Here is a 24984-nt window from a genome sequence, read left to right on the forward strand (position 1 = left end):
TATTTCTATAAATGACATTTTCAGGATGGCAGGCTTCATTTTTTTAACTCCTATCCAAAGGAAAATCTTCATCAAAACCCAATTCACCACCATGCAAAACCTAAGCCCTAGGTGAATGTCAAATAACTAAATAAAGAAAAGTTCCTTAACCCTGCAGCTAACCCTTGCCCTTGTATTCTTAATCTGGACACTTGAAGTGGCAAAAGGTTTGCTGTTCCTGCTCTCATGCAGGAGCACTGACCATGTGTTGCTGTCAAGGGGGAAGAAATAAGTCACAATCTTGATCAGCAGAAACACAAGTGTTCTAGCAGAGAGTAAAATATATACCCCAGGGAGCTGGCTTCAGGGAAGAGCTCAGTAGCAGGGGATATGGATCAATTCATATCAATAAGTTGTGTGAAGTTATTTTGATGAACTCTCTCAAGTGCATATTCCTGTGATTACCCTAAAATTCCTGTGCTTACAAATATTTATTGGAAAGTGGAAATAGTATGCATTACTTTGCACCAAGGGCTGCATCACATGTGGCTGACTGTGAACTGAATTAATTTTTGCTTGCTCATGGCAGACCTGGTCATTGGATCAGAACTAGCACCAATACCACCAGCCCCAAGACTCATCTGTGTCCCAGGAACAGTCTTGAAAGCAGACTGATTGTTCAATATGACTGTATGAGATGCATGAAAATGGAATGTAGCAGATGTAGATGCCTGGCAGGCCCCAAATTCAGTGGCAGAAATAGAAACAGGGTCAGTGAGTTAACAAGGCTCAGTCTGTCAGTGCCTTGCACTTTGCACAGGACTTGCACCTGGTGCAAGGCTGTTCCTCTTGCTTGATCCAAGTGCTGGCCTGCTCTTCTGGAGGTGTTTTATTTTCCTGTTGTGAGACTGTAAGTTTTAACACAAGGTGAAGAACCGCAGGGGAGCTGAGGTAAAGCAGCTGCAGGAAATATTAACAAAACTAGACCATAAAAGCAAGATCTGCTGCTGGTCCCAAGAGCAACCTGCTCATTTCAAGTGAGTACATAAATAAAGGTGATCACAAGAGAATTCAGTACAACAGTCAGAGCAAGACTACAAAATGGAAAGAACTTACTTGATTTTTCTTCTTTAATGTTGTACTCCAGCACACTGGAAGCCTCATTCTGCACTGGCAGGCAGACTGCAAGGACCATGTTTTTCACATTAGCCTCTTTCCTAACCAAGAATATCTGAGAAAAAAAGAAAAAGGAATCAAGACCTTAGTTATACAATATGAGTTTCTGAATGTTATTTTTGTTCATTGGCAGTGAAGAATTTTATCAGTATAATCCACCTTCAAATGATCTTATTTTAGCTTTGTTCCACTTGGATGAACTTTACATGGCAAAAAAAAAAAAAAAGAAAAAAAAAAAAAGAATGAAGGAGTTGTTTCATCTGGGTAAAATTCAGACCTGTGAGGGAACCAACAAAGTTTCTATCTATCACTGGTGTTGCACCTAAGCCTAAGGCAACCTATTTCACTGACTGGGGAGTATAAAGCTGCACTCATAATTTGTCAAGAGATCCTCCTCACAGAAGTGCCTTAAATCACAGATAATTCACCCTAGAATATCCCAGATGGGTCTAAAGCAAGAAAGTCATGGAGAGGGAAAGGATTCAAGTGTCCACAAGTTAGACATAAGGCCAAAGGCTCTGTCTCATGGCAGAGATTTTTCTGTGGGACCAGAATATTATTCAGGCTGGCAGGGATCCCAGGAGGACTCTCATCCAACCTGCTGGTTGAAACCATGAGGACAGACCAAGTTCCTCAGGGCTTTGTCCAGACAAATCTGGTGAACCTCTAAGGCTGCACAACTTCTCCAGACTGCCTGTCCCACCATTTACTGTCCTCAGAGGTAGAAAGTGTTTCCCTGTACCCAGCCTGAACCCCTCTGGTTTCAATGTACATATGTAGCTTCTTGTCCTCCCACCATGCTGTGCTGAGCAGTCTGGCTCCATCTTCTCTGTGACCTCCCTGTAGGTACCAGAGAGCAGCAGCTGCATGATCCCCTCAAAGCTGTCTCTCCTCCTGGTTGAACAAACCCTGTTCCCACAGCTTCTCCTCAGTATGTGTGTGCTCACCTTGCTGCTCTCACTACACCTCCAGAGCTCTCACTACCCCCCCTGCTGGGGGCCTGCCTTACAGGGGAATGCTTGGCCTTGGTTCTTGTTGAATTTCAGAAGGTTTCTGCCAGTCTTGTCCCTTCATCTTGCCTAAGATCCCTCTGAATGGCAGCATTGACTTCAAATTTATTGACTGGTCTTGAAATCACAGAGCAGATGTGGTTGGAAGGAATCTCTGAAGACCATCTAGTCCAAATCCCATGCTTGAAAACACATCAGCTACAGCAAGTCACTCACAATTGTGTCTTGTCAGGTTTTTGTTATCTCCAAGGATAGAGGCTCTGCAGCCTCTTGGGCATCCTGTTTCATCATCCTGACAGTAAAAAATGTTTCTTAACGTTTAACCAGAATTTCCTGTGTTTTGATTTATGCCCACCACACCGTATTCTTTCACTGGATACCAGTGAGAATGGTCTGTCTAAATCTTCTGTACTTCCTCCCATCAGGTAATCATACACTTTGATGAGAGGTCCCTGAGTTGGAAACAGTGTAGCTATTGACTGTAGCTATTGGCTCCCACAAAGGAACCAATGAAATTACGAAGAAAAGAAAAAACAAGAAAAAGGGGAAAGAAGGAAGAGGAAAGAAACCAGAAAGAAGAAACAAGGAAGCAAAGATAGAAGACAAAAAAGGGGGGGGAAAGGAAAAAGGCAGAAAAAAGAAGAGAAAGGAAAAAAAAAATCTCATTGTTTGTATTGTGTGAGCTCGTAAGTGTGTGTCTAAATAAAGCTCATTGTCAAGGGTATTTTTAGCTTGTACCTTTAAACTGCAGATACAAAGACAAGTAATCTTCACCTTTATCTGTTCTCTCATAGCAGGCTTTGGCAGAAGAGCATCAAGGTATTTTTATAAAAACTGAATTTAAAAATGGGCTAGTTATGCAGTCTGGATATTAATACCAGAAAAAAGAAGGGTGGGTTGATAAAATGATTAATGATTTAAAACGCAGTGGAAATATATCAAGCAAACATTAATTTCTTGGACAGAGGAATTAAAAAGAAAGCTTTTCTAAAAGCCAGGACCTTTCTCTGCATGAGTCCCAGTCATAAGGGCATCTCCTATCACTTTGAAGCACTCGTGCTAGACATAGTGCTTTGGGACAGCTTCATAACCTTACACAGTGCTTCTGCCATTCATATGAATGAGCAGGCTCATGGTCCCCCAGGCTCTGGTCCACCAGCAGAGCAGAGAAAAATCCAAATAAATGCATGGCAAACAGATGTGTGTCTGAATCAGGCTTATTTCTAATGCAGGGCATCTCCCACTTTCTCTATAATAGGCAGGAAAAAGCCATGGAAGCCTTCCCCTCCCCAGGTTCTACCACCCACATGGTAGCACAGTCCTTTTAATCCACCTCAAGAGAGTACTGGGACCTGGGACCTCAGACTTCACTGTCTCACACTCCATTGGTCAAGTGCTCTGTCAGAACTTAAATTTAAGCATCGAGAGAAGTGAAACCTGGAAATTATTCACTTCTGTTTTCCTGATGGGCCCAAATGCTTGCTTGGCTCCAAAGGCTAAAATTGGACCATGGCTCTTCAGATGGGTTTCTGAGCTGTACATGTACTTGGGGACACATGTGGCTGTATCAGGGACATTCACTCTCTTTACAGTATGTGCAGCAAAACAAGGAGAACAATTTGCCCAACACCTGGTTTAGGGTGGGGCATGCTGCACAGTCCAGGTTGGCCAGGTGAGTTCCACTGGAGGTTGCCACTTGGCTGTGCCAAGCTTTTACCCCTGGGATAGGCTGACTCAGGTAAGGGACAGACCCAAGCCTCCTCTGAGCAGAAGTGAGTGAACTCCCCTTGTGCTGAGCATTGCCTCAAGTCATGTGCATCTGTCCCCACCCCAGAGTAGGAAACCCACTCCCTGCCATGCCTCACCTCCAAGACCCCAGGAACGGGGAGGTCCCTTTCCTACAGAGCTGTTCTCCTTAAGCAAGCTCTGGGCTCTGCATGAGTCGGCCATTTTCTAACACTGCTTATACGGAGCAGATACCAATTACTGCAATAAAAAATACACCTGGCAGCTCCCAGAATCTATGGGCCTTTTCTTCAGGAGTTATTTTCTACTGCTGAAAATTAAGATGGTCAACATACCTACAGGTATGGTTCTGAATGGGGAGGAATCTCCATGAATCTATATGCTCAGTAAACAAAACCAGAAGGAAGATTTCTTGATTCCTCAAAGCTGTTATACCTGTCTTGAGCCACTTTAAGGGGATAAAGCATCAAAAGCTAATGGAAACAGAGAGCATAGTCTGCTAAATATGTTTGTTTCTATATGAAAAAAAAAAGTGCTGCTCTCCTCACCACCTCCCCCAAGGACAGGAAATGTGGTGGTCTGAACTGAAACTACTTTGGACTTACCCCTGCTGATTCTTTGCCAAGTATTGCCCCAGCCCTTTCCTGGTTCATGTTCAGCTGAAGCCAGACAGGACAGGTCTTGATGAGTTTGTCAAGGATGCTGATCCCTGGAAGAGGGAGGCAGTTTTGCGAGGCAATGGCCTGACAGAGATGTGTCTCTTTTCCCTCTTTGTCAGTATCTCTGATGGGGCTGAAACATAGCAAAGGAATCTCTTGTAAGAAGAACTGCAAATGGAAAACTTGGGGACTGTAAGTGCAAACACACAGGCACACACTGAGCCACTTACACACTCAAGTTCCTCGAGGGGTGTCAGCCCACAGACACGTTGCTATGAGAGAGGCAAACTGGGGGCACAGGCCTCAGCAGAGAGATTTGCCCCATCCTGAGCACTACAGCCTCATGCCTGGGTTTCAGACCACGGGCTTGCAGGGTGCTTTGTGCTGATGTCTGTTGGTTTCAGCTCATCTGTGTACATTGCCTAAGCACAGGTACCCAGAGACAGAGGTACAGGATGCACAGAGGCAGCCTGTCCTCTGGACCCATCCTCCAGCTGAAGGGTCAGAGTAATGTTTCATGGCTTCAAAGGGAGCGTTGTAGCAGAGAAAAGGGTCCACAGATCTCTCCAGCAGATGAGAATATGAACACAGAGAGCCACAGCATCTCTCAGTGTCTGAGGCACCCTGGGGCCAGGCAGCCTGCAGCTCACCCTGCCCCATGACACTGTCAGCACCTCTCTGATCATGCAAGAACTGTGATGGGCACTGGCGTGGGATCACCCCACTCCCAGAGCCTCTTGGAAAAAGGCTGCCAGCAGTAGCCAGAGGCACTATCAGCTGCTATCACATTTTGGTAGCCACCCTCTGTACCCAGCTTAGGTAGCCTGCAAAAGGCAGACTAGGACACCTCACTGTTTAAAAACCACCCCGTGTGCTCCCCATCTCCACTGACAACTCTGCACTGGTGGCAGAGGTAGACATCTTCCAGCCCTGCTCTCAGGGAGATGCCCACCCCAGCTGCTCATGGGGAGGGGGAAATGGAGGACACCTCCATTGTCATTCACAGACTAGGAGGATATTAGGATGCATTCATCACCAAGTTACACGCTACAGATAAGAAATTTTTGCTGATTCTCAAAGATTGAACCACATCAGGAGAATAATTCAGAGTGCAGCCCTGCAAACAGCCCTGGGTTTCTCAGCAGTACCCAGCAAGTCCTGCAGGATGAGACTCAAAGGACAGACATAGCAAAACTCTTCTCTGGACAGAGGGGAGGGCAAGGGGCGGGAGCACAGTAGATGTGGAGAGACACCAGAGGGAACTTCAGGAGGGATGAAATTAAGATTTTTTTCCCCTCTTTTTCCCTGACACATTTGTCATTTTTGCAAGTCCTAAAGACATAATTGGAAGCTTAAGAAAAAGATGTGTGGGAGATGCTGAGTGACAAGAGACCTGCAGTACCATGTGTCAGCGGTGTCCATCTTATGTCTCAGTGCATACTCTCAAGAAAGAGTATGTAAGAAATCAAAATCATGCTGAAAAGAGCAGGACTCTAACTTTTAATTTGGTGTCATTTCAAGTATTTTTCTTTTTCCTTTTATTTTTAATGATACAGATCTTCAAGTAGTACATTTCAAATAAGGTCAGACAAAATGCTAAAAGAGTCTCTTCAAAGGCTTAACCTAACACAGCATGCTTATTCCAACAGTTCTTTTTTAGAAAAATAGCCTTTCAAATCCCAAAACCAACAGTAAAATTTTATTTTCAGTACATTTTTTTTCTTTTTCAACCCTACAGGAACATCTTCCTTAGAAAATACATGTCCCTCTGCAATCCCAATTGCTTGTTCAGGATATTAGTCCACAGGATCTTGATTTTAATAAATCCATTTTTGAGATCATAGCCAAGGCAGCAAGAATGAGAACTGTACTTTAAAAAGCAAATAGAAAGAAATTAAACATTTTCTTCATTTGTGATAAAAGCCCAGCTTGTCACACAGGTGAGAAAATTTCTTTCAGATGAGATAGCATATTATTTTAACAATATAATTTGAACATAGAGAACAAAGTAGTGGAGGGTAGCATTTGGAAGTTAAGCTGATTTATCTCTTGGTTTCTTTTGTTACAGTAGAAACCAAAATAAACGTCTAGTAACCATGTGAAAGGAAAGCATGTGTTGGATGGCAACATTCGTGCTCAGTAATAGGAAAGAAGCAATGAGCTGAAGGAAAAGAAAGGTGAGTTATCACGAAATATTCCATAACACTATTAGAAAAAGCTACTCTCCAAATTAGTCACACCAACATGAATCTGGCTTTGCTAATGATGTGTTCCTAGACCAAAAAGAGACCACTGCTGATACCATCTTTCTGCAGCACCAGAAGGTGACATGCCTTGCAATAACTCCAGTGATGCTGAACTTCACTGTCCACTTATCATGTAAGGCAAAAGGGAAGAGGCCAGCAAAGCAGTGACACAACAATTGCATTACCTGGAGGGAACTGATGGGTGTCAATGAAGGCAAGGAAGTAATACAAAGCAGCTTGGACCTGGTGAGCACCAGACATACAGTGGCACGGGCACAGTGTTCCTCATGGAGGAACCCAAGAGTTGATGCAGGCAGAGGCACTCAGCCCTCTGCTCCCTCTGACAGGCACAGGGTCTGGAAGGAGCCTCATTCACAGCTGCAGTGTGGGTTTGGCAACAAGAGCAGTGAAGAAAAGGAACTGAACTTCCAGAGCATTTGGCTGCATGTAGGGACCATCATCTAAGTTTTAGAGAATGGGTAAAAAGTAGTAAATAATTCCAAACACAGACATACTTGTCTTAATGGAAACATCTCAAACTGTGAGCATATGGGGTATTCCAGTGGCTTTTTGGCAGAACAGGAACCCAGTGTTTTGAGGGCCCTCAGGGATGAGAGCCCTGGTGTGAGGTGTCCTCCTCTCAAAAGCCAGCCCAGCCCAGAAGGAATTAAGCAGCCTAGAGTAACTGCACAAGGGGAGGAAATGACAGGTTAGTGAAAGGGAAGGATCTGATGAAAAGGAAAGTCAAGAAAAGTCATTAGGGGGATAATATTAAAACAGGGGAACAGCAGGCTAGATGCTTCCTGACAGATGATGGATAAATTCCCAAGAGAAGGGAAAGAGGAATGCATTGCCCAAATCTCACAAAATGCCATATTTAGAGCAGTAGCAAGCACTTTACTGAGTCAAATGCTGTGCTGGCTAAGAAATGGGAGGGAAGGACCTAACAGACCTCCTCCAGCTGTAATACTGTGACCCGTGACACACCACTTGACGCAGTTATGGCACCGATGCTTGACCTCTGTCCTGGGCACAGCTGTCACCAAGATCCAGATGCCAGGCTACAGGAGTGCTTAATCCAGCAATTTAATCTGGCTCTGCTGTAGCTCTGTAGCTACGCAGAGAGGATGGAGCCCAGGCAGTTCCCAGGTTCTTGCTGTGCTGCCAAATGAAGGGATTTGTGAGGCTGTCATGGTGAACAGCTGGCCTTTGCTATTTCCCTCACTCAGAATTCATGCATCAGATGATTTCTAAGCTCAGACTTTTCAGAAATAACTTGCTATTTGTCTAACTCCCTTTCTCCCACAGTCCTGCAAAACCCTTTAACTGATACAGGCAGGTGCTCCTTTTTGTTAGGTGTGATCTGAAGCTAAAAAGTCACCCCTAGAGCTGCCTGCTTTTCTTTTTTTTTGAAAGTTCTTATTGCAAAATACTTCTAAATCCTGCAGCCACTCTGCTAAATTGCATTCAGCTGGGATGTGGGGAGCTGTGTGTTGCATCCTGATTGGCAACACAAATTAATTTACTGCATAGTGATAACATTCACACACCTGCCCCAATTTGGCAGAAAGTACCAGGCTGCTTGATTGGAAATAATAATAATGACAATGGTGATTTGAATTATTTCACAGTGAATGCACACTGAAGAAATGACACCACCATGACTTATTGCTTTGGAAGCAAAGAGCCACACTTGCCAGAAATCAGAACTGCAAGGGAATAATATAATCTACTGAATTTCATGCAGGTGCAGGCCTGGGCATACCTTTGCAAGGGACTTCAGAAATACTGTCCCAAACTTGCTAATGCTAAGGACTTCCTGGCTGTACTGTGTCTGTGCCTGGTCACTCTGAACTTCTCCGAAGCAACTGAGACAGAGGAGTTGTGTGCAGGGGTTGTCAGATGAGCTAGGACAGAGTTTCCAACCATCTCAGCCCCCTTCATCCTCATCACACCCACATATTTGCAGCTTCTGTCTGTCACCAGAGCACTTCTGAGAAGACATGTCAGGTTTTATTAAAACTGAATCATAGGTTGGAAACCAAATAATCTATAGTGTACTGATATGGAAATACTGAGGGCATTAATGTTGTTTAAATAGATCAGGTCTAAGAATTACAAGCTGGTATTTTATCACTGTATTTTGTTGCTTTTATTCCTCCCCTTGAATATTATATCGAGAAAGCAAGAGCAAGGGTTTGCTGTGCTTCCCAAATGGAAAGAGATTCTTTGGTATATTTGATTTATAGCAGAGCAAGCACCACAGGTCTTAAAATTTGTGCCAGATGGCTCACTACTGAGAGTGAAAGACAGACAAGTGGCCACAGGCTCCATGCACCAGGTGAAGAACAACTTTTTGCACCAAACCCACCTGGTACCTGAAGGAATACCACTCAGGACAAGCCAGGTTGTATAATGAAGCTCACAGGTGGAAATACTTCAAGCACACCAACACAGTTCACAAGGAGCACATGAGGCAGGAGGAAAAGACAAAAGCTGCTTCAGCTGACACACCAGTCCTGGTGGAAGTGGATGGACAGTGCTGGCAATTTGTGTAGCTAAGAGAGTGGGGAGCATGGGACTTCAGGGAGATGGATCAGATGATGGTGCTGAGAGTAAAAGACAAATAGAAAATTCACAGCCCTGTCTTACATCCTCTGTCACAACCAGTCCAGTTGGACTTGGTTGCAGGTCTCTGTGTCACTGATGATAGATGCAGATCTCTCTGGCCTTTATTTTTTTCATAGTAACCTTCCTGCTGAAAAGAGCATTATGTCCTGAACCCAGCACATCGGAGAAGGAATAATCACAGTTACATGAGAATCAGCAAAAAGAAGTGCAACAAGGTTTTTGTCAGCTAGACCTCTGCTCCACAGACCTATGCCTTCCTGGGTTTGATATTGCTTACAGTTAGACTAATTAGAAGTCTAACCCATGTGTTCATTGTTCAGACCCATGTGAATACATCTGCTGTTACTTTCAGTTTACTGGGGGGGGAAGTTATGCCATGCCTCAGCTAGAGGGCATCAAGTGTTATTTTGCTTCCATCTTAGATATGGTCATTTCTCAATGCCTTCTCACTGTGCTCATAAACCAGCCCATCTTTGCTCACTTCATCAGTTCAGATAAAACTAACCCAAGATGGAGGAGAAGGATTAATTTACTTTCTTGACTTGGCCTGGGTAGCCTTGCTGGATTCTCATTTCTTTCTTCCAAGAGCTGGAGAAACCGAGGCATTGCATGCAACCAAGTTACAGGGAGAATTCCATCATCTGTAAACTTCTTGATCCATTTAATCATAAAACAGAGAATTAGAAAAATGGGAAGGGATCAAAGTGTACAAGGAAGAGGATAATCTATACTTTCTGCAAGGGCCTTTCAATGGAAAGAGGAGAGCTTCTGAAATGTAGGCCTAGCCAGGAGTAATTTCTGCCGAGTTTGGAGGACCCAAAGAAAGTACATTTTCCTTGACTAAAAGCTATAAAAATGTTTGCTGAATAATTCTACTTTAACTTCTCTGGGAAGACTTGTGAGGTGCAGGAACCATAAAATAATTTTTAGAAGAACAGAAACATTTTCCTAAGCTGTAAGAGCATAAGGAAGTCACAGCCCCTTCCTCGGCCTCTGCTGTCAGTCACTAACAGGGCCCACAGCTGAGCAGAGACAATTGGGTTTGTTCTGAGCCTCTGAAAAACACCTGAGGTGTTGAAAGCCCAGAGAACTCCTGGTTTGACTCCAGAGGAAGGGTTATTGACAAGGGTTTTGCCCTTTCCCAGCTCATCTGGCCAGGAAGGAAGACAGGAATGAAAATCCGGGGAATGCTTTTCTGTAATTTACTCACTTAACAAAGAGGGGAAGGGGAAATGGAAAATTAAGGGTAGGGAGACACTCCCCAGTTCAAACTTCAGTAAGAATTAATAACATAATGTAGTTTTGCTTAAATAAAAACATTCTGTTTCAAACCCTACATATTAAAAATTATTTGAAGCTGCATGATGTGTCAGAGTCAAAACCCTGGGCAAAATATTAAAAGAAACATCAGTCAAGTTATAAAAAGCAATGACTTTCCTCATGCTCTGCATTTAGTGTAGACAGCAGATACACAAGATATGAGGTGCTAACCACATGGACCTGCATAAAGTTGAGCAGCCTTCCCCTCTTCTAAGAAATACCTGCAAATATTTATCTCAGGCATGATTTGCAACTAGAAGTGGCCATTTTGCCAAGGGAAATAAATCCACTGAATTTTTAATCCTGTGGTATCTCAAGAATCAGAACACAGGCTCTCTGAAGTCTGCCCTCTCATTAAGGCACCATGCAAAGGGTCTTCAAACCAGTCATTCAGTCACTGATCTGCAGACTGACTTACACATTAGTATTTTGGGTAAGATTTCCTCCCATCATCAGTGTGAACGCGTTTCAATACATGATGCTGCCAATAAAAAAACAAACCCAAATCTAAATCTTCAAACCTACTCTTTGTCATCGTTACTTCAGCAACTTCATACTCCTCAAAGCATATACCCTTTAATAGGCACAGGAGAAAATGTGTATATTTCTTGCTTTATGATCTGATAGGATCCCTGTCTGCGCTCACATTGAGGCAAGGTCAGAGAAAGGAACTAGGAAAAAGCTTGTTGGGGTATTTCAGGGATGCAGAAAGGCAGTGAAAGGGCATGGTTCCCTGACACAAAGATGAGAGGTGTTCTAGTTTGCTGGGCTGAGTTGAGTGACATACCCTGTGGGTGGGCATGGTCCTCATCTTCCTGTGCTGCTGGCTCAGCCTGGGGCCAAAGGACGAGTTAGCGGAGCAGTGTTAGAAGCTGCCAAAATGTCCCTGCAGTGGCTGGGAGCTCAGCGTGTGACTGCAGAACCTGCCAGGCAGCCAGGCAAGTCTCTCAGCTCCTGCAGACCCAGCTAAACCATTGCTGGAACTGAAAGCTTGTTCATTTAACAGTGTTTATGGTCACTTGGTCACCAGGACTATCATGTAAATAAATTATGAGCCAAAGGCTGGGGCTTCACAGCAGTTTATGACGATTCATAACATCTCTGCCTTGGTCATGTCCTTTCCAAACCATTAGTGCTGCACATGCTCCCACCTCTTTGTCTGACCTTGGGCAATCTGACTCAGAGAGCAGGAGAGTGGAAGAAGGTTTGTGCTGGAAATAGTTCTCTGACTTGGTGAGACATAAACAAATATTTGACTTGGACTGAGCCCACTGGCACCAGTCACCCTGGACCTGTTTCTTCACCAATAAGATCAGAGATCTTCATGGGTGCACAGGTTCCTAGAGGGGACACAACAGTCAAACACCTGAAGCAGGGTGAATCCAGGTTAGACCTAGATAGCTTTAGGTCTAATTGCAAAGGGAATTACCAGGATGCCAGGCCAAGGCACTAACTCCTCCCATCTATTAGGGGCTGCCCTTCACAGTGCCCCTCCGGCAATGTCTACCATGGTTTCCCAGCCCAGAGGACCCATCCCTGCTGGGAGGGTAATGTAGACACTTTCCCTTTTGACTGTAAAGGTTACCAACAAGATCCAGTCTAAAACCAACTCCTAAAGCTTAGAGAGGATTAGAATGGGAGTTCAGTGTGCAATTATACCAAGACGTCCTGTGCTCCATATCCGTCCTCTGGAGGGAATAGAAAGTCATCCAAAGCCAAGCTCTTTCCTGTCTGCTGATTCAGCAGACACTCTGAGCTTTGCCTGGTTTTTGTTTTTGTGTAGGATATCAGGAGTGACAAATTCCTTGGAGAGAATTCAAGGGGAAAAAAATGGAAAGAGGAGAGAAAAATTCTTGGCAAGGAAGATGAAAAGTCAGACCCTGGGCTGATATTTAGCCAAATACGTGGGACAACTTTCGTTTGCCAAAGAGTCTGCTAGAGATTTGCAGAACAGAGTTGCAGGTAGCTAGCAGAACTGTCAGTCTCCCGAGTCCCCTATTTTTCACTCTCTGTTTCCTTGGTGAATTTTGCAGAGCAGCACAAAATGCAATTCAGTTCACAACGGGCTGCAGCTGCTTCCAGTTCTGCCCAGCAGCTCCTTTACAAGACAGAAACTTCAAGACTTGCTTTCTTCAAAGGGCCACAGGAGGGGTGTACCTGAGCTACGTTGAGCCACAGCCCCTGGTGATTCACCTAGAGCAAATACCAGCAGCCCCAGTCTTTGCAGGACCCTTATCTGAGGCAGAATTGCATCTCCGCCTTGGAGAACAACTCTGAGGTGTGTTTTCATGCTCCTCCTAATCCATGGCAGTAGCAGGATACTGCAAAAACGGCAGTGCCTGACCCCACTGCACATACTCCCAACACTTCACTTTTGCTGCTTCTCTTGCTTCAGCTGTGAAGGCTGTGTAAACCCTGAGGACGATGGTTAAGATCTGTAATCCAGCAGGGAACTCATCCACAAAAAAGAAAAGGCTTTCTGAGAACTGGATTGCATCCATGGCATCATCCCAAACCTAAAAGATGGTCTGGGGCAAGGCCAGGGCTTAACTGCTGAACAAGGATCCAGGGGATTGGACTACAATCTAAGCTACTATAATTAAATCAGCTCCATGATCTCATGCCTCAGTTTCCCTTCCTACATTGGCAATAGCAGATACCTGCCTTCAGCTGTTGGGAGGTGTGATATTCATGAAACACAAATGAGGTTCTCTTATATGCACAAGGGCTTTATACTAACCATATAATATAATTACAATTAGTGAGAATGCCTTGTCCCTTTTAGAGATATTGGTAATGCAGAAAGCAGAAATCTTTTACTCACACATACATATATTCCCTGTTTAGGAAAAAGGTGATGTGGAGTCTGGGAAAGGCACACGGATATGCGTGTATATATTAATCTATTTGAAATGAGCTGCATTCCATAGCACTCCCTGGCTCGTGTGCATCTAATGGAGTATGTTTGGGAAAATGTGACTAGCATAACCAGCTATGCAATGCTCACATCTGTTAATCCTTTGCTGCTCAAGTAATCATCCTCACTTGCAAAAAGATTTATACTATTTTGGGTGCAGGCAAAGAGAAGCTAAGCACTCCAGACCTCTTGTAGCTGATATTGTGGAGGAAGCAATGCCTTAACATTACCACTCCAGCAGGGTATATTGATGTGGGGATCTCATTTCTGGGGGTAGGTGAAATTACTTTAGCTAACTCAGAGAGGCACCAAACAGTCAGATGAAAGGCTTGTGGCTACAATATTTACCGTACTGGGTGATTCTTGTAACTTTATTATATTTGCACAGCTTAAATAGTGCTGCTTGCTTGACCACAGCTTTTCAACATGTACTTTCACACACACACCAAACTTGACAGCTCAAATACACCAGCTGAAAGCTTGCCTTGCCTCTCTGAGAAGCAAGCAGCAGACAACCTGGAATGGATCCTGAACTCATCCCCCTCCAACTTCAAAGAGTTGTTCTGGGCTGACATCAGCATGTGGCTCAAATTCAGCCCAGTGCATATTTGTGTTTTAGGGATTCCTTCTGTTAGGGGAGGGGATAGGGTTGGCACATTGTAAGAGCAAGTTGTGGATGCCAAACAGAGTGGTGGAGGGAGAGTGGGGTGCTGAGAATCTGTGCAGAAAATACAGCTCATGGAGCCATGGCACAAAGACAACTTTTCTCTACCCTGCATACAACAGGCATCCCTCTCTGGCAAGGGAGTATAGAAATGTTTTGACAGCCAGGTTTTAATCCTTGCAGAGGATAGGTACATTTTTTGGTATGTAGTTTCTATGGATGCCTGCCCACCTCTTCAGCTGTCTCCTCACCACTGTTCCTCTTTGTGCAGCTGGATCACCATCAAGCCAGCGTGTGCCCAGCACCCTTACATCTCCCAATTCACCGTACAGATGTGCCCTGCTCCTGTAACCATGAATTTCAGACTACTCTATTGCTGGCTGGCTCACCTAGAAGAGCTGTGCAACCTCATTTAAGTGGTGTGCACGCAGGACAGGACTCAGTCATATCTCTTCAAGTATTTTGCTCTTCAAAATCACGGGCAGCCCTATTGATTTCACCTTACAAATGTCACACTATGTTCACTACAACCCATGGCTAGTAATTCTAGTAAACTGACCTAGCTTTGAACAAGTCCTACAGCTCTGACAACATCCCCACCAGGGCTGTAAGGGCATTGCCTCCTTTCATTCAGCAAATTCTGGAGAAGAAAGCACCTTGATTAAATCTCTTACGTACCACATGTGCGCAGATTTTAAGACAGACAGTTTCTCTTATAGGCAGACAGGCTGTGAAATATTAGAATATTAATGTTTAAAGGTTTTTAGCATCATAAAATAACTAACAAGAACTCTCTCTCTCTCACACACACACACACAAAATCACTTACCTGTCCAGATACAACCTCCTGAAAAATTTGCAGAAATCTAACTAGGGTAAGCAAAGATTGGCATCATTTTGATCTTTTCATTCTCAAATTAAATATCCTACAGGACCATTCTAAATCTCATAATGACTTCTCAAATATCTGGATTCATGGTCATTCACTTGTAATTTCTCGCAAAGGGCAACCTAAGAAACCATGAATGTCAATACCCCCTTCCCTACATGCAGGAAATGCCTTTGTGATACTGTTGGCAAAATGTGACAGTCATCTGGGGCAAGTTTTGATGACCATACCTGCCCTCTGCTCACAGACTCATCTGCACTAGAATTTGGTCAGTCATTCCAAACAGCTGCCTTTTCTTTCTAATTTCTATTCCAAATAACTATTTATTTCTGTTCCCAAATGCAAACCCCCTCTCCCCATCCAAAATTATAGTGCCTGTGATGGATAATATTTTGTCCTAGTTTCACTAAGACACTTCGGCTTCCATGATCCTTAGCGATCAAAGCCAGCAAGCATTTAAAACTCTGGGAAGGAATCTTGCTGCAGCTTGTTTTTCTAATGGATTTCTTTTAGGTCCCAGTATCATTTGGGAAAATGCTATAAAATAGATAATCTCTGAGATATCTGGACTATGTACATATGCTTTGGTAAGCTATGGAGCCAACCCCAATTTGCACAAAATAACCCTCATAGATGCTGTGCAGGACACACTGTTCTATATGGACACCTGTACACACTGAGCAAGAGATATGCATGCACAGATATGTCTACATTTTTCAGCCTATATTGCTTCTAATTTGGCAAGTCAGCAATAGAAACCAGCACACCTCCATTTAGGACAGGAAGCGAAAAACTTATATTTAGCTGAAATGAGATGAGGAGCTGAGCAGAATATTGCTTATGTGCATGACCCCATTCCTGTGAACACCGGCATGAAATTGACTGAAATGATGAGGAGTTCCCTACTCAGGGGCACTGTTTCCAGTGGGGTCTGCCCTCTGGCAAACAGAGGGACACTTGCCCTCTGCTCTGCCACCAGCATCACTGCATAAAATGCTCAAGGCACCCATGAGCACTCCCATACTGAGGAGGGCTGGAATGATTACATGACAAGTCAGCATGGTTGCAAACCTGCTCTCCTGTTAAATGAACTTCAGAAGATTTTATGTCTCCTCACTGGATGTAACAAAGTCAGGTATCTTGGGTGAGCATCTCCTTTGTATCTTTACAGTAAAATCCTGATCTTGGTGCAATGCATCTTGAGTGCAGATGTTTCCTTCCTGAGAAGCACCATCCCACAGGACTGGAAAGGGTACTCCTCAGATTTTGACAGACAGTAGAGAGACTGGATGACACTGATCTATTTCCAGCTACCTGAACTGTCCCTTCTCCACTTGAATACCACATGTCCCATGTTCAAGGTTGAGGTTTTCTTTGAGCAGTACTTGGCATTGGATCCTGAAGCCAACAGGATTTTTTCCACTGATTCAAATCATAGATTAAGTCCTTAATACAGTACAGCTCCTGGGAAGTTTTTAAAAATCAAGCCTCTAAATGTTAGCATTAGATTTAATTACTCCACTGTAGAGACCAATATGTAGCCTGGGTAGACAGAGTCATTTGATAGAAAACTTTTGTGGCCAACAAGTATCCAAAAGCTCCCATTTCAGCATGGGTCTGATAGGGTGCTTACCAAAGTGTTCTCTCATAGGCTTTATACAGGAGATCAGACTAAATGATGAAAACAGTCCCTATTGAAGCTAAAATCTGTGAACCTATGAGAGTTATTTGGTTTCTAGATTCCTCCAGTGCTTGACCTCTTTACATCTACATTCATCACATGGAATCTGTCAGCTGTGATGGTGGTTCTTGTGCCAAAAAGACTTTTCTCCAAAAATATGCACAATCATTACTTCATTAAGCAGTCTGCTGCCCCAGAAATGAGAACCATCGTAACCCATCCCAGCTACCTGAAGCAGCCATTATCCCAAAGGACTATTTAATATTTGCACATTATGTCTCTGTCTCAACTCCTGTCTGCTCTCTTCATAATCTCCTCCATACCTTTGCCAGATGTTGGAAGGAAGGCATATACCTTTTCATGAAACTGCAGTCACCAGGCTCAGTCAGCTCACATTTCTCCAGATGTTTTGTGATCTCACCACTTATTAACGTTCCTAGGAGTTAGCCTGACTCTAGGTCAGAATTACTGGTTAAATTTCCCTGTTTCTCTCCCAAGTCCTTTTTGAAAGAATTTCACTAGATTGATTTCTATTAAGCCCTTAGCTATACTCCTCCCCACATTCCTCCCTCAGGAACTGCTAAATCTGAAGGCAGATGTCTCCCCAGTGTCTTTCTGCCATTTCAGAGGTGTAAGTCAGCAAAACCTTCTTATTGATTTCTTGCAGAACAGACTCTTCAGTCATTGCTAGGAATGGACACATGGATACTTTCCAAGTTGGTTAGGGTATTGCTATGATAATTTTCATAGTTTCTGTGCATGTAAGATTTCCCAACTAATAACATGAAGACTATAGCAAATAACAGTGTAATCTCAGCAGTTGCTCATGCAGTGTATGTGCACAGAATTTTAAAAGTAGGTCCAAATTCTCCATTGGCAGCTTGCCTTATATTATCATCTCTTTTGAAAGCTATCAATTTTATCTAGATTTACTTTGTGAAATTGGGACCTAATTCAATTTGACCATAACTGAAAATTAGCTAAATGTCATTTAGGCATGTTTCTGGTTCTGTAATGTGTTGGGGGTCAAGAGGTATGCATGCTGAAGTTAAATTCTGAGGATCTTCAGCAATATTGTGTACTTAAACAGAATGACTTAAAACATTATTTTAAAATATCTAAGTTCTTTTTTATGAGTGGGAGATAGATTGAAAATAAAGACAATCAGCTAATGAAATAAAAGTATGTTCTGTTAAATCATTCATTTGCTCACAACCTTACGAAGAATGCATGCATCATGGCCATCCATGATTCAATGTTCCTGAAACCACTTGATTTACAGTTCAAATCTAGGGTCTGTGGCATGTTTACTCTCTCCTGCAACCCCAAGCTGAAAGTAAACCTTGGCAAGCATGTGGCCCCCTTCAGACAATCTGAGAAAAAGATAACCAGAATAAATCTTTCAGCTTCTCAGTACTTGGCATATTTCCTATCACAAAGGAAGGGAATAACTGCAAAGTGGAAATTCTTTAGATTACCAGCTACTAAGTTCCTCTTGTCAGTCTACAGGGATTGGATTTTTTAATTTTTTCCTTATGGCCGTGTGATCTTTGTCCCTCAGTGTTTAATATGAAGTGGAACTGAGGAACTGGACCTTGGAAGAGGAGTGTCATTGTTCCATTTCATGTAAACGTCTGAACAAAGCAAAAGCAGTGAGAGCTGTAATGCAGGGTTCTCCCTCCATCCCCTGCACCCCATGTGTGCATTTGGGAGCAGTGCTATGGTGAGACATGAGCCTGTCAGCAACAATTTTATCCCCTTTTTGACTGTGTGCGCCAAGTCAAAGGGGACTGACTTGCTGCAAACTCAGTCACTGAAAACTCAGGTATCCTGTATCTTTCCTCCTACACTACTGCTTCTCCTGCACCCATCACAGACTCATCTGGGAGCTTTTATTCGTAGGAAACAGGCTAAGTGTGTCAGACAGATAAGAAACACTCTCAGTATCTGGTATTACATGTTTTTCCAAGGGGGGTGACCAAACGTTTCAGTAGCTTGGTAATCTTCCCCTGATTGTTTTTAACAGGAAACAGAAACTTTCAGCTTCAGCATGGGCTTTATGATACAACTGAGCCTTGGGCACATTCCAGCCGACGCCTGGAGTCCCAGCAGCTGCTTGTCCTCCCAGTCAAAACCCATTTTCTCTCCCAGTATGTTTTCCCAGTGCTCAATCCTGCAAGGTGCTGGCCAGGAGCAAGGAAAGCCTGGAGTATTTTTCTAACAGAAATCACATCTGAAGTCTCCTGGGAGTCTGTGGACAAGAGTTTGTGTGTACCTTAGTGTGCTGGAGCTGGAGTGACCATCACTTTATGGGGGAATCCCTTACCCGTTTCTCAGCATTTCAGTAGAAACACAGTAAGCCTCCCAGAAACCGTCACATTTCCAAAAGCACACAACTCCCTTAAGCTGTCCTTTGCCCTAAACTGCAGGTTGGAATCCATCCTTCTTCTTCCTTGAATAGCTAAGATTTAAGCTAAATAAAGGCATTGCAGCTTGCTTTCAGCTGGAGCATGTTAGCTAAAGGAACTACTGTAAGTTACAGTACAATCATGCCACATCCCTGCGACCCTGTAGCTGATAACTCAGCAGCCAGCTTGAAAATGCAGCTGAGAGCTCTTTGTTAAGTAGGAAGGAAAAGGAAAAGGAAAGCGACAGTTATTAAAAATGAGCAGACACTAAAGATTCAGGACTTACCCTGAGTCATCCCTGGCTCCCTTGTCTCCTGCTGCTGTTTTCATCATTACAGCAAACTTTAAGGCACTTTCTGCTTTCACAGTGGCTTTAGAGTTCCTTGGTAAAGAGAGCAATCCCTTTCCATCGCTGAGCAGAGCCTCCACATCCTCAGGTTTTGTACTGGAGATGATATTTCAAGGGGCAGCAGGGGGAGGATATTTAAAACCAGCTTCAGGCTCAGTAGTATCGGAGGGCAGAGGACTAAACAAGCACTGAAATGAAAGCAAACTACCAAGAAGGTCTGATTTTAGCCTCTCTTATTTCTACTTCCTGTATTTATATGAACGGGAGATTTCAGGAAGAGGCAGTCTTTGGTGGTCAAGGGTGTGCGTGTGTGCGTGTGTGTCTGTGTGTGAGTGTGAGTGTGCTATAAAGCCATATTTAGCAGGGAAGGCAGGTTAACCTTATTAGAAAAAAGGGCCTGAGACTGTCAACTTATCTGTTTCTCTAACTTATGTTTCAGGAGAAATTGTTTTCCAGACTGCAGGTATATCAGAAGGCAACAGAGCATGGTGAACTTTGTAAAGGATTTTATAAGGCAGCAAAGCAGTAAGTCTCCGTCTGCAAATTCCTGAAGCATGTGTATTTCTATTGCTTGAGTAACTGGAACCAGATGGAGCTTGGAAACCTTTATATTTACACAGGACCTGAGAAAATGAAATGTATAATGCTGGCAGAGCCCAGCTTTGCAAAAAAATTCCCAGTTATAGCACTAGCTAATGATAAGGTTTTAAGACTGCTAGTAAATGAAGGGCTGCTATCTGTGCTGAGAAGCTCCAGTCAGCCTCAGAGCACATTTGTCCTGGAGTTACTTAAGTGGTCAATTAATGTTTGCTGCACTGGAAACCCCATGGAATACAGACCAGCTGTGGAATAGAGAGGGCTGCTGGACAGGGCTGGAGGGGTCTCCTATTTGGCAGCACTCTTGTTCCAGAAAGAGAGTACACAAAGGAAAAAACAAGGCAGAAGGATGAAGCAGAGGCAGAGAAAAGTAATTGCACAAATGGAGAGGGAGATAAAGACAACGTTTTGCTGCCTTTATCTTGAGAAAGAATTTCCCAGCTTTCTAGGAGTACGGAAACTGGGCTGCACAGTCCATAGTGGGAATGGAAGAGCCAGGCAGCAGCCAGAGTATCAGCACAAGGGAAACTGGACCTGAGTATAGATCACAGAGCCAATTTTGCTGGCACTGTGCTAGGGAGAGCCAGAGGGATCTTTACAATCATCAAGTCACATCTTCTGTGTAACACGAGACACTTTCTCAGGGTTTTTTTTGATCAAGCTTTCTTACTTCTGTTGACATTAGAAAAACTATCATTTAGCTTTTAGAAAGATGTATCTTAGAAGGTCAAAAAGCTGGACTTGAAAGGCTGCAGGATGGAAAAGTCACCACTCTTCTATGTAAGGTGTCTTACTATAGTTGTTGATAATGTTTAAATTCACACCTGATATTTTGCCCTGACTTGTCTGGTTTTTAATTTTCAGCTACTGTATGTCATGATGTTCTTTTCCATTAAATTAAGGAGGTCTTTGCTCCAACTTATATAGTCATTTTCAGACGATGATGAACTCATTTAATGATGAATTTAGCCCTCATTCAGCCAAAGTGGTTGACTGAAATTTTACTCATCCCTCACTGCAGGATTCTCAGATCTCACCTCTGAATCCCTCTGTTGGTACTGGGAACAGAGGCCCAGGAAAAAGTATGCTTCAGATTTGTTTTCTGGCTGGACACCTTTAAAATGCACCTTAGGTGTTGGTCTGAGAACAATATCCTAGATGCATTACATAAATTCAGTTCTGCTCAAGGTTTTAATTTCCCTCCACTGCATCTCAGCAGGAACCAGGCACACTCAGAGTTTACCCTTGCTTTGCTGGAAAATAAGTTTGTTGAGACAAAATCCAGTCAAGGTGTGTGGTTCTGCATGGACCTGCCTGGAAGGGGAAATCTGCATTCACACAGATATGCAGCCATCCTAGGCAAAGATTTAAGATTTTGCAAATGCAAAATACCAGTTTTCAGAGTGTGTAAGGCATGTGCAAAGATGTTGTTAGGGAAGAAGAAATAAGAACTATTAAAAAGACCCAGGAAAAAAATGGCAAAAAACCAGAATATAAAAATCCAATACTGGGGTGCTATTTCAGTTTCACATTATTTAAGGTAAGATAATTTTGGGGTTTTTTTTTGTGAAAACTTTCACACTTTCACAATTTCAAGAATATGGAATTTCAGAAATTTCAGCTTTGTAATTAGTTTTGTTAAAGATACTGACCAAACTTCATGAAAATATTCCATACATCTCTGCAAAATATTCAGTATTTCTACAACATAGGTAATTATGTAAAAACATTTTAAATGCAACAATTAAGCCAATATTAACATAAGAAATTTTGCTTGAGCTTTGCCGGGTGTTTTTTTTAAGCCAGAGATTTAACAGATTTGGAATGTGATGGTGTGTTCTAGTTTCAGTCTTTGGAAATAAACAATTATACCAAACATAAATGACAAAATACTATCCAGTTACTGCAAAAAGCAGCTTCTCTGTGATAGATCCTTGGAAATAAACAATTATACCAAACATAAACGACAAAATACTATCCAGTTACTGCAAAAAAGCAGCTTCTCTGTGATAGATCCAAGCTGAACAGAGGAATTCTTATCTCTTCTAGGATTGATTCACCCTTTGCATCTTAAGCCACGACATGCTGCAGTCCTTTTTTGTATTTTTATGGAGCTGAATTGGAAAGGTTTAAAAATGGCTTATGAGGGAAGCCCTTAAGTACAATGAGCACTTTGGCTATCATAAAGCTTTCAGCATATGCACAGATTATACAGCAGTCCTGATTTCCATACAGTAGGAAGAGGCTGCATCAGTAATATGGCATATGACAGAGCACATAGGAATTGTCCTGCCTATTGTGTCTCTAATCCATAGAGTATTTGCTGTTTATAGAGCCTGTTACTTAACAGGTCACGGTGGGTCACCATGTCTGACCTGCGGGGGGTTAAATGACAAGGTAATTTTCACATTCAGATTTTGATTTTTAAAACACACATCTCTGTGTAAGGAGGAATCTTTTAATTCTGGCTCACTGGGGACATCCCAGATCATTGGAAGTTGGCAAATGTTACGCTAATCCACAAAAAGGGCCGGAAGGAGGACCCGGGAAACTACAGGCCCATCAGCCTGACCTCAGGGCCTGGTAGGGTTATGGAGCAGATCATCCTGGGGGCAATCACACAGCACCTACAGGATGGACAAGGGATTAGACCCAGCCAGCACGGGTTTAAGAAGGGAAGGTCCTGTCTGACCAACCTGATCTCCTTTTATGATCAGGTGACCTGCCTGGTGGATGAGGGGAAGGCTGTGGATGTGGTCTACCTGGACTTCAGCAAGGTCTTTAACACCATCTCCCGCATTCTCCTGAAAAAGCTGTCAGCCCACAGCTTGGACAGGGGCACCCTGTGCTGGGTTAGGAACTGGCTGGAGGGCCGAGCCCAGAGAATGGTGCTGAACAGTGCTTCATCCAGTTGGCGGCCGGTCACTAGTGGTGTCCCCCAGGGATCAGTGTTGGGCCCAGTTCTATTTAATATCTTTATAGATGATTTAGATGAGGGGATTGAGTCCATCATCAGCAAATTTGCAGACAACACTAAGCTGGGGGGGAATGTGGATCAGCTGGAAGGCAGGAGGGCTCTGCAGAGGGATCTGGACAGACTGGAGAGTTGGGCTGATTCCAACGGGATGAGGTTCAAAAAGGCCAAGTGCCGGGTCCTGCACTTTGGCCAAAACAACCCCATGGGGAGCTCCAGGCTGGGCACAGAGTGGCTGAGAGCAGCCAGGCAGAAAGGGACCTGGGAGTCAGCAGTGTGCCCAGGTGGCCAAGAAGGCCAGTGGCGTCCTGGCCTGGATCAGGAACAGCGTCGCCAGCAGGTCCAAGGAAGTGATTCTGCCCCTGTACTCAGTGCTGGTGAGGCCACACCTCGAGTCCTGTGTCCAGTTCTGGGCCCCTCAGTTCAGGAAGGAGATTGAGTCCTGGAGCAGGTCCAAAGGAGGGCAACCAGGCTGGTGAAGGGATCCAGCACAAGTCCTATGAGGAGAGGCTGAGGGAGCTGGGGCTGTTCAGCCTGGAGAAGAGGGGGCTCAGAGGAGACCTCATCACTCTCTACAACTCCCTGAAAGGAGGTTGTAGCCAGGTGGGGGTTGGTCTCTTTTCCCAGGCAACTATCAGCAAGACAAGAGGGCACGGTCTCAAGTTGTGCCGGGGGAGGTTTAGGTTGGATATTAGAAAGAATTTCTCTATGGAGAGGGTGATCAAACACTGGAACGGGCTACCCAGGGAAGTAGTGGATTCTCCGTCCCTGGAGATATTTAAAAAGAGACTGAATGTGGCACTCAGTGCCATGGTCTAGTAACTGTGGCTGTAGTGGATCAAGGGTTGGACTTGATGATCTCAGAGGTCCCTTCCAACCCAGACGATTCTATGATTCTATGATTTTCCTAGCTTAGAAAAGTTAGCCTAGCATACAGCAAAGAATGAACAGTTACACAAAAATCAAGAAAGGCAGGTATCCCTTTTCTCCACTTCACAGGGACTCTTCTGTAGATGCACAAACCCCACAGTGGCTAATGATAGGTTTATACAACAACAGGGATTCCGAAAACATGTACTGTGGTTAAGACAAGAAAGGTCAAGCTTTGTTTTAACTTGCATTGCCTACTAGTACTCATCAGAAATAGTACTCATGAGAATTCATGAGCAGATTTTTGTCCAATGAAATTAATACATCAGCACATGAGATGAAGTTAACTCTTAGCTCCTCTTTTCCCAAGGACTGCATTTCAAAGCTTTTCATCAGCCCTGAACAGACTGTGAAGAGACTATGTATGCAAACCAGAAGTCACATAGACCCTGAGGTAGACTACAGAGATGCTGGAAATGGATCGGCACAGCAACCTGTTCTCAGCAAATCACATTTCCAGTGGAAAACCAGCAAATTGTGTGTTTCAGAATTGCTGCAAAAGAAACTGATGCACTTAACTCACCCCAAATAATGGCTTGATCCAGGTGATACTCCCTGGAACAGATGAAAATGTGGGCCTTCTGTCATTCGGTTCAGCAGGGTCCAGATTTCACCAAGAAAGTGCAGGCACATATCCTAGTTGGGTCCTGAAATTTTAGATTTTTAACAATAAATATGAGAATGTTTCACATGCTCTCATCATCTGAGAAAAAAAGCAGCAAACACTCTAGCGGTTTATAGAATTTATTTATAGTGTACATATTTTTATATAGTGCATTACAATACTGACTGCTATGATCTTTTAAAA

At 43.6% G+C, this 24984-nt stretch overlaps 1 protein-coding gene across 1 annotated transcript in view; it reads right to left on the reverse strand.

The window, feature by feature from the left end:
- RIN3 (Ras and Rab interactor 3) overlaps positions 1-19993 on the reverse strand; it is a 59184-nt gene extending 39191 nt beyond the window's left edge. Inside the window, exons 1-3 of the mRNA XM_071745746.1 lie at positions 19613-19993; positions 4517-4703; positions 1096-1210 (exon numbers count right to left, since the gene is read on the reverse strand). Of these exons, the coding sequence (XP_071601847.1) occupies positions 1096-1210; positions 4517-4703; positions 19613-19659 (349 nt within the window). The 5' untranslated portion in view covers positions 19660-19993. The remainder of the gene's footprint in view (positions 1-1095; positions 1211-4516; positions 4704-19612) is intronic.
- Positions 19994-24984: the final 4991 nt, after the last annotated feature.

The sequence above is a fragment of the Heliangelus exortis genome, chromosome 5, assembly GCF_036169615.1.
Source record: "Heliangelus exortis chromosome 5, bHelExo1.hap1, whole genome shotgun sequence".
NCBI classification, from domain to species: Eukaryota; Metazoa; Chordata; class Aves; order Apodiformes; family Trochilidae; genus Heliangelus; species Heliangelus exortis.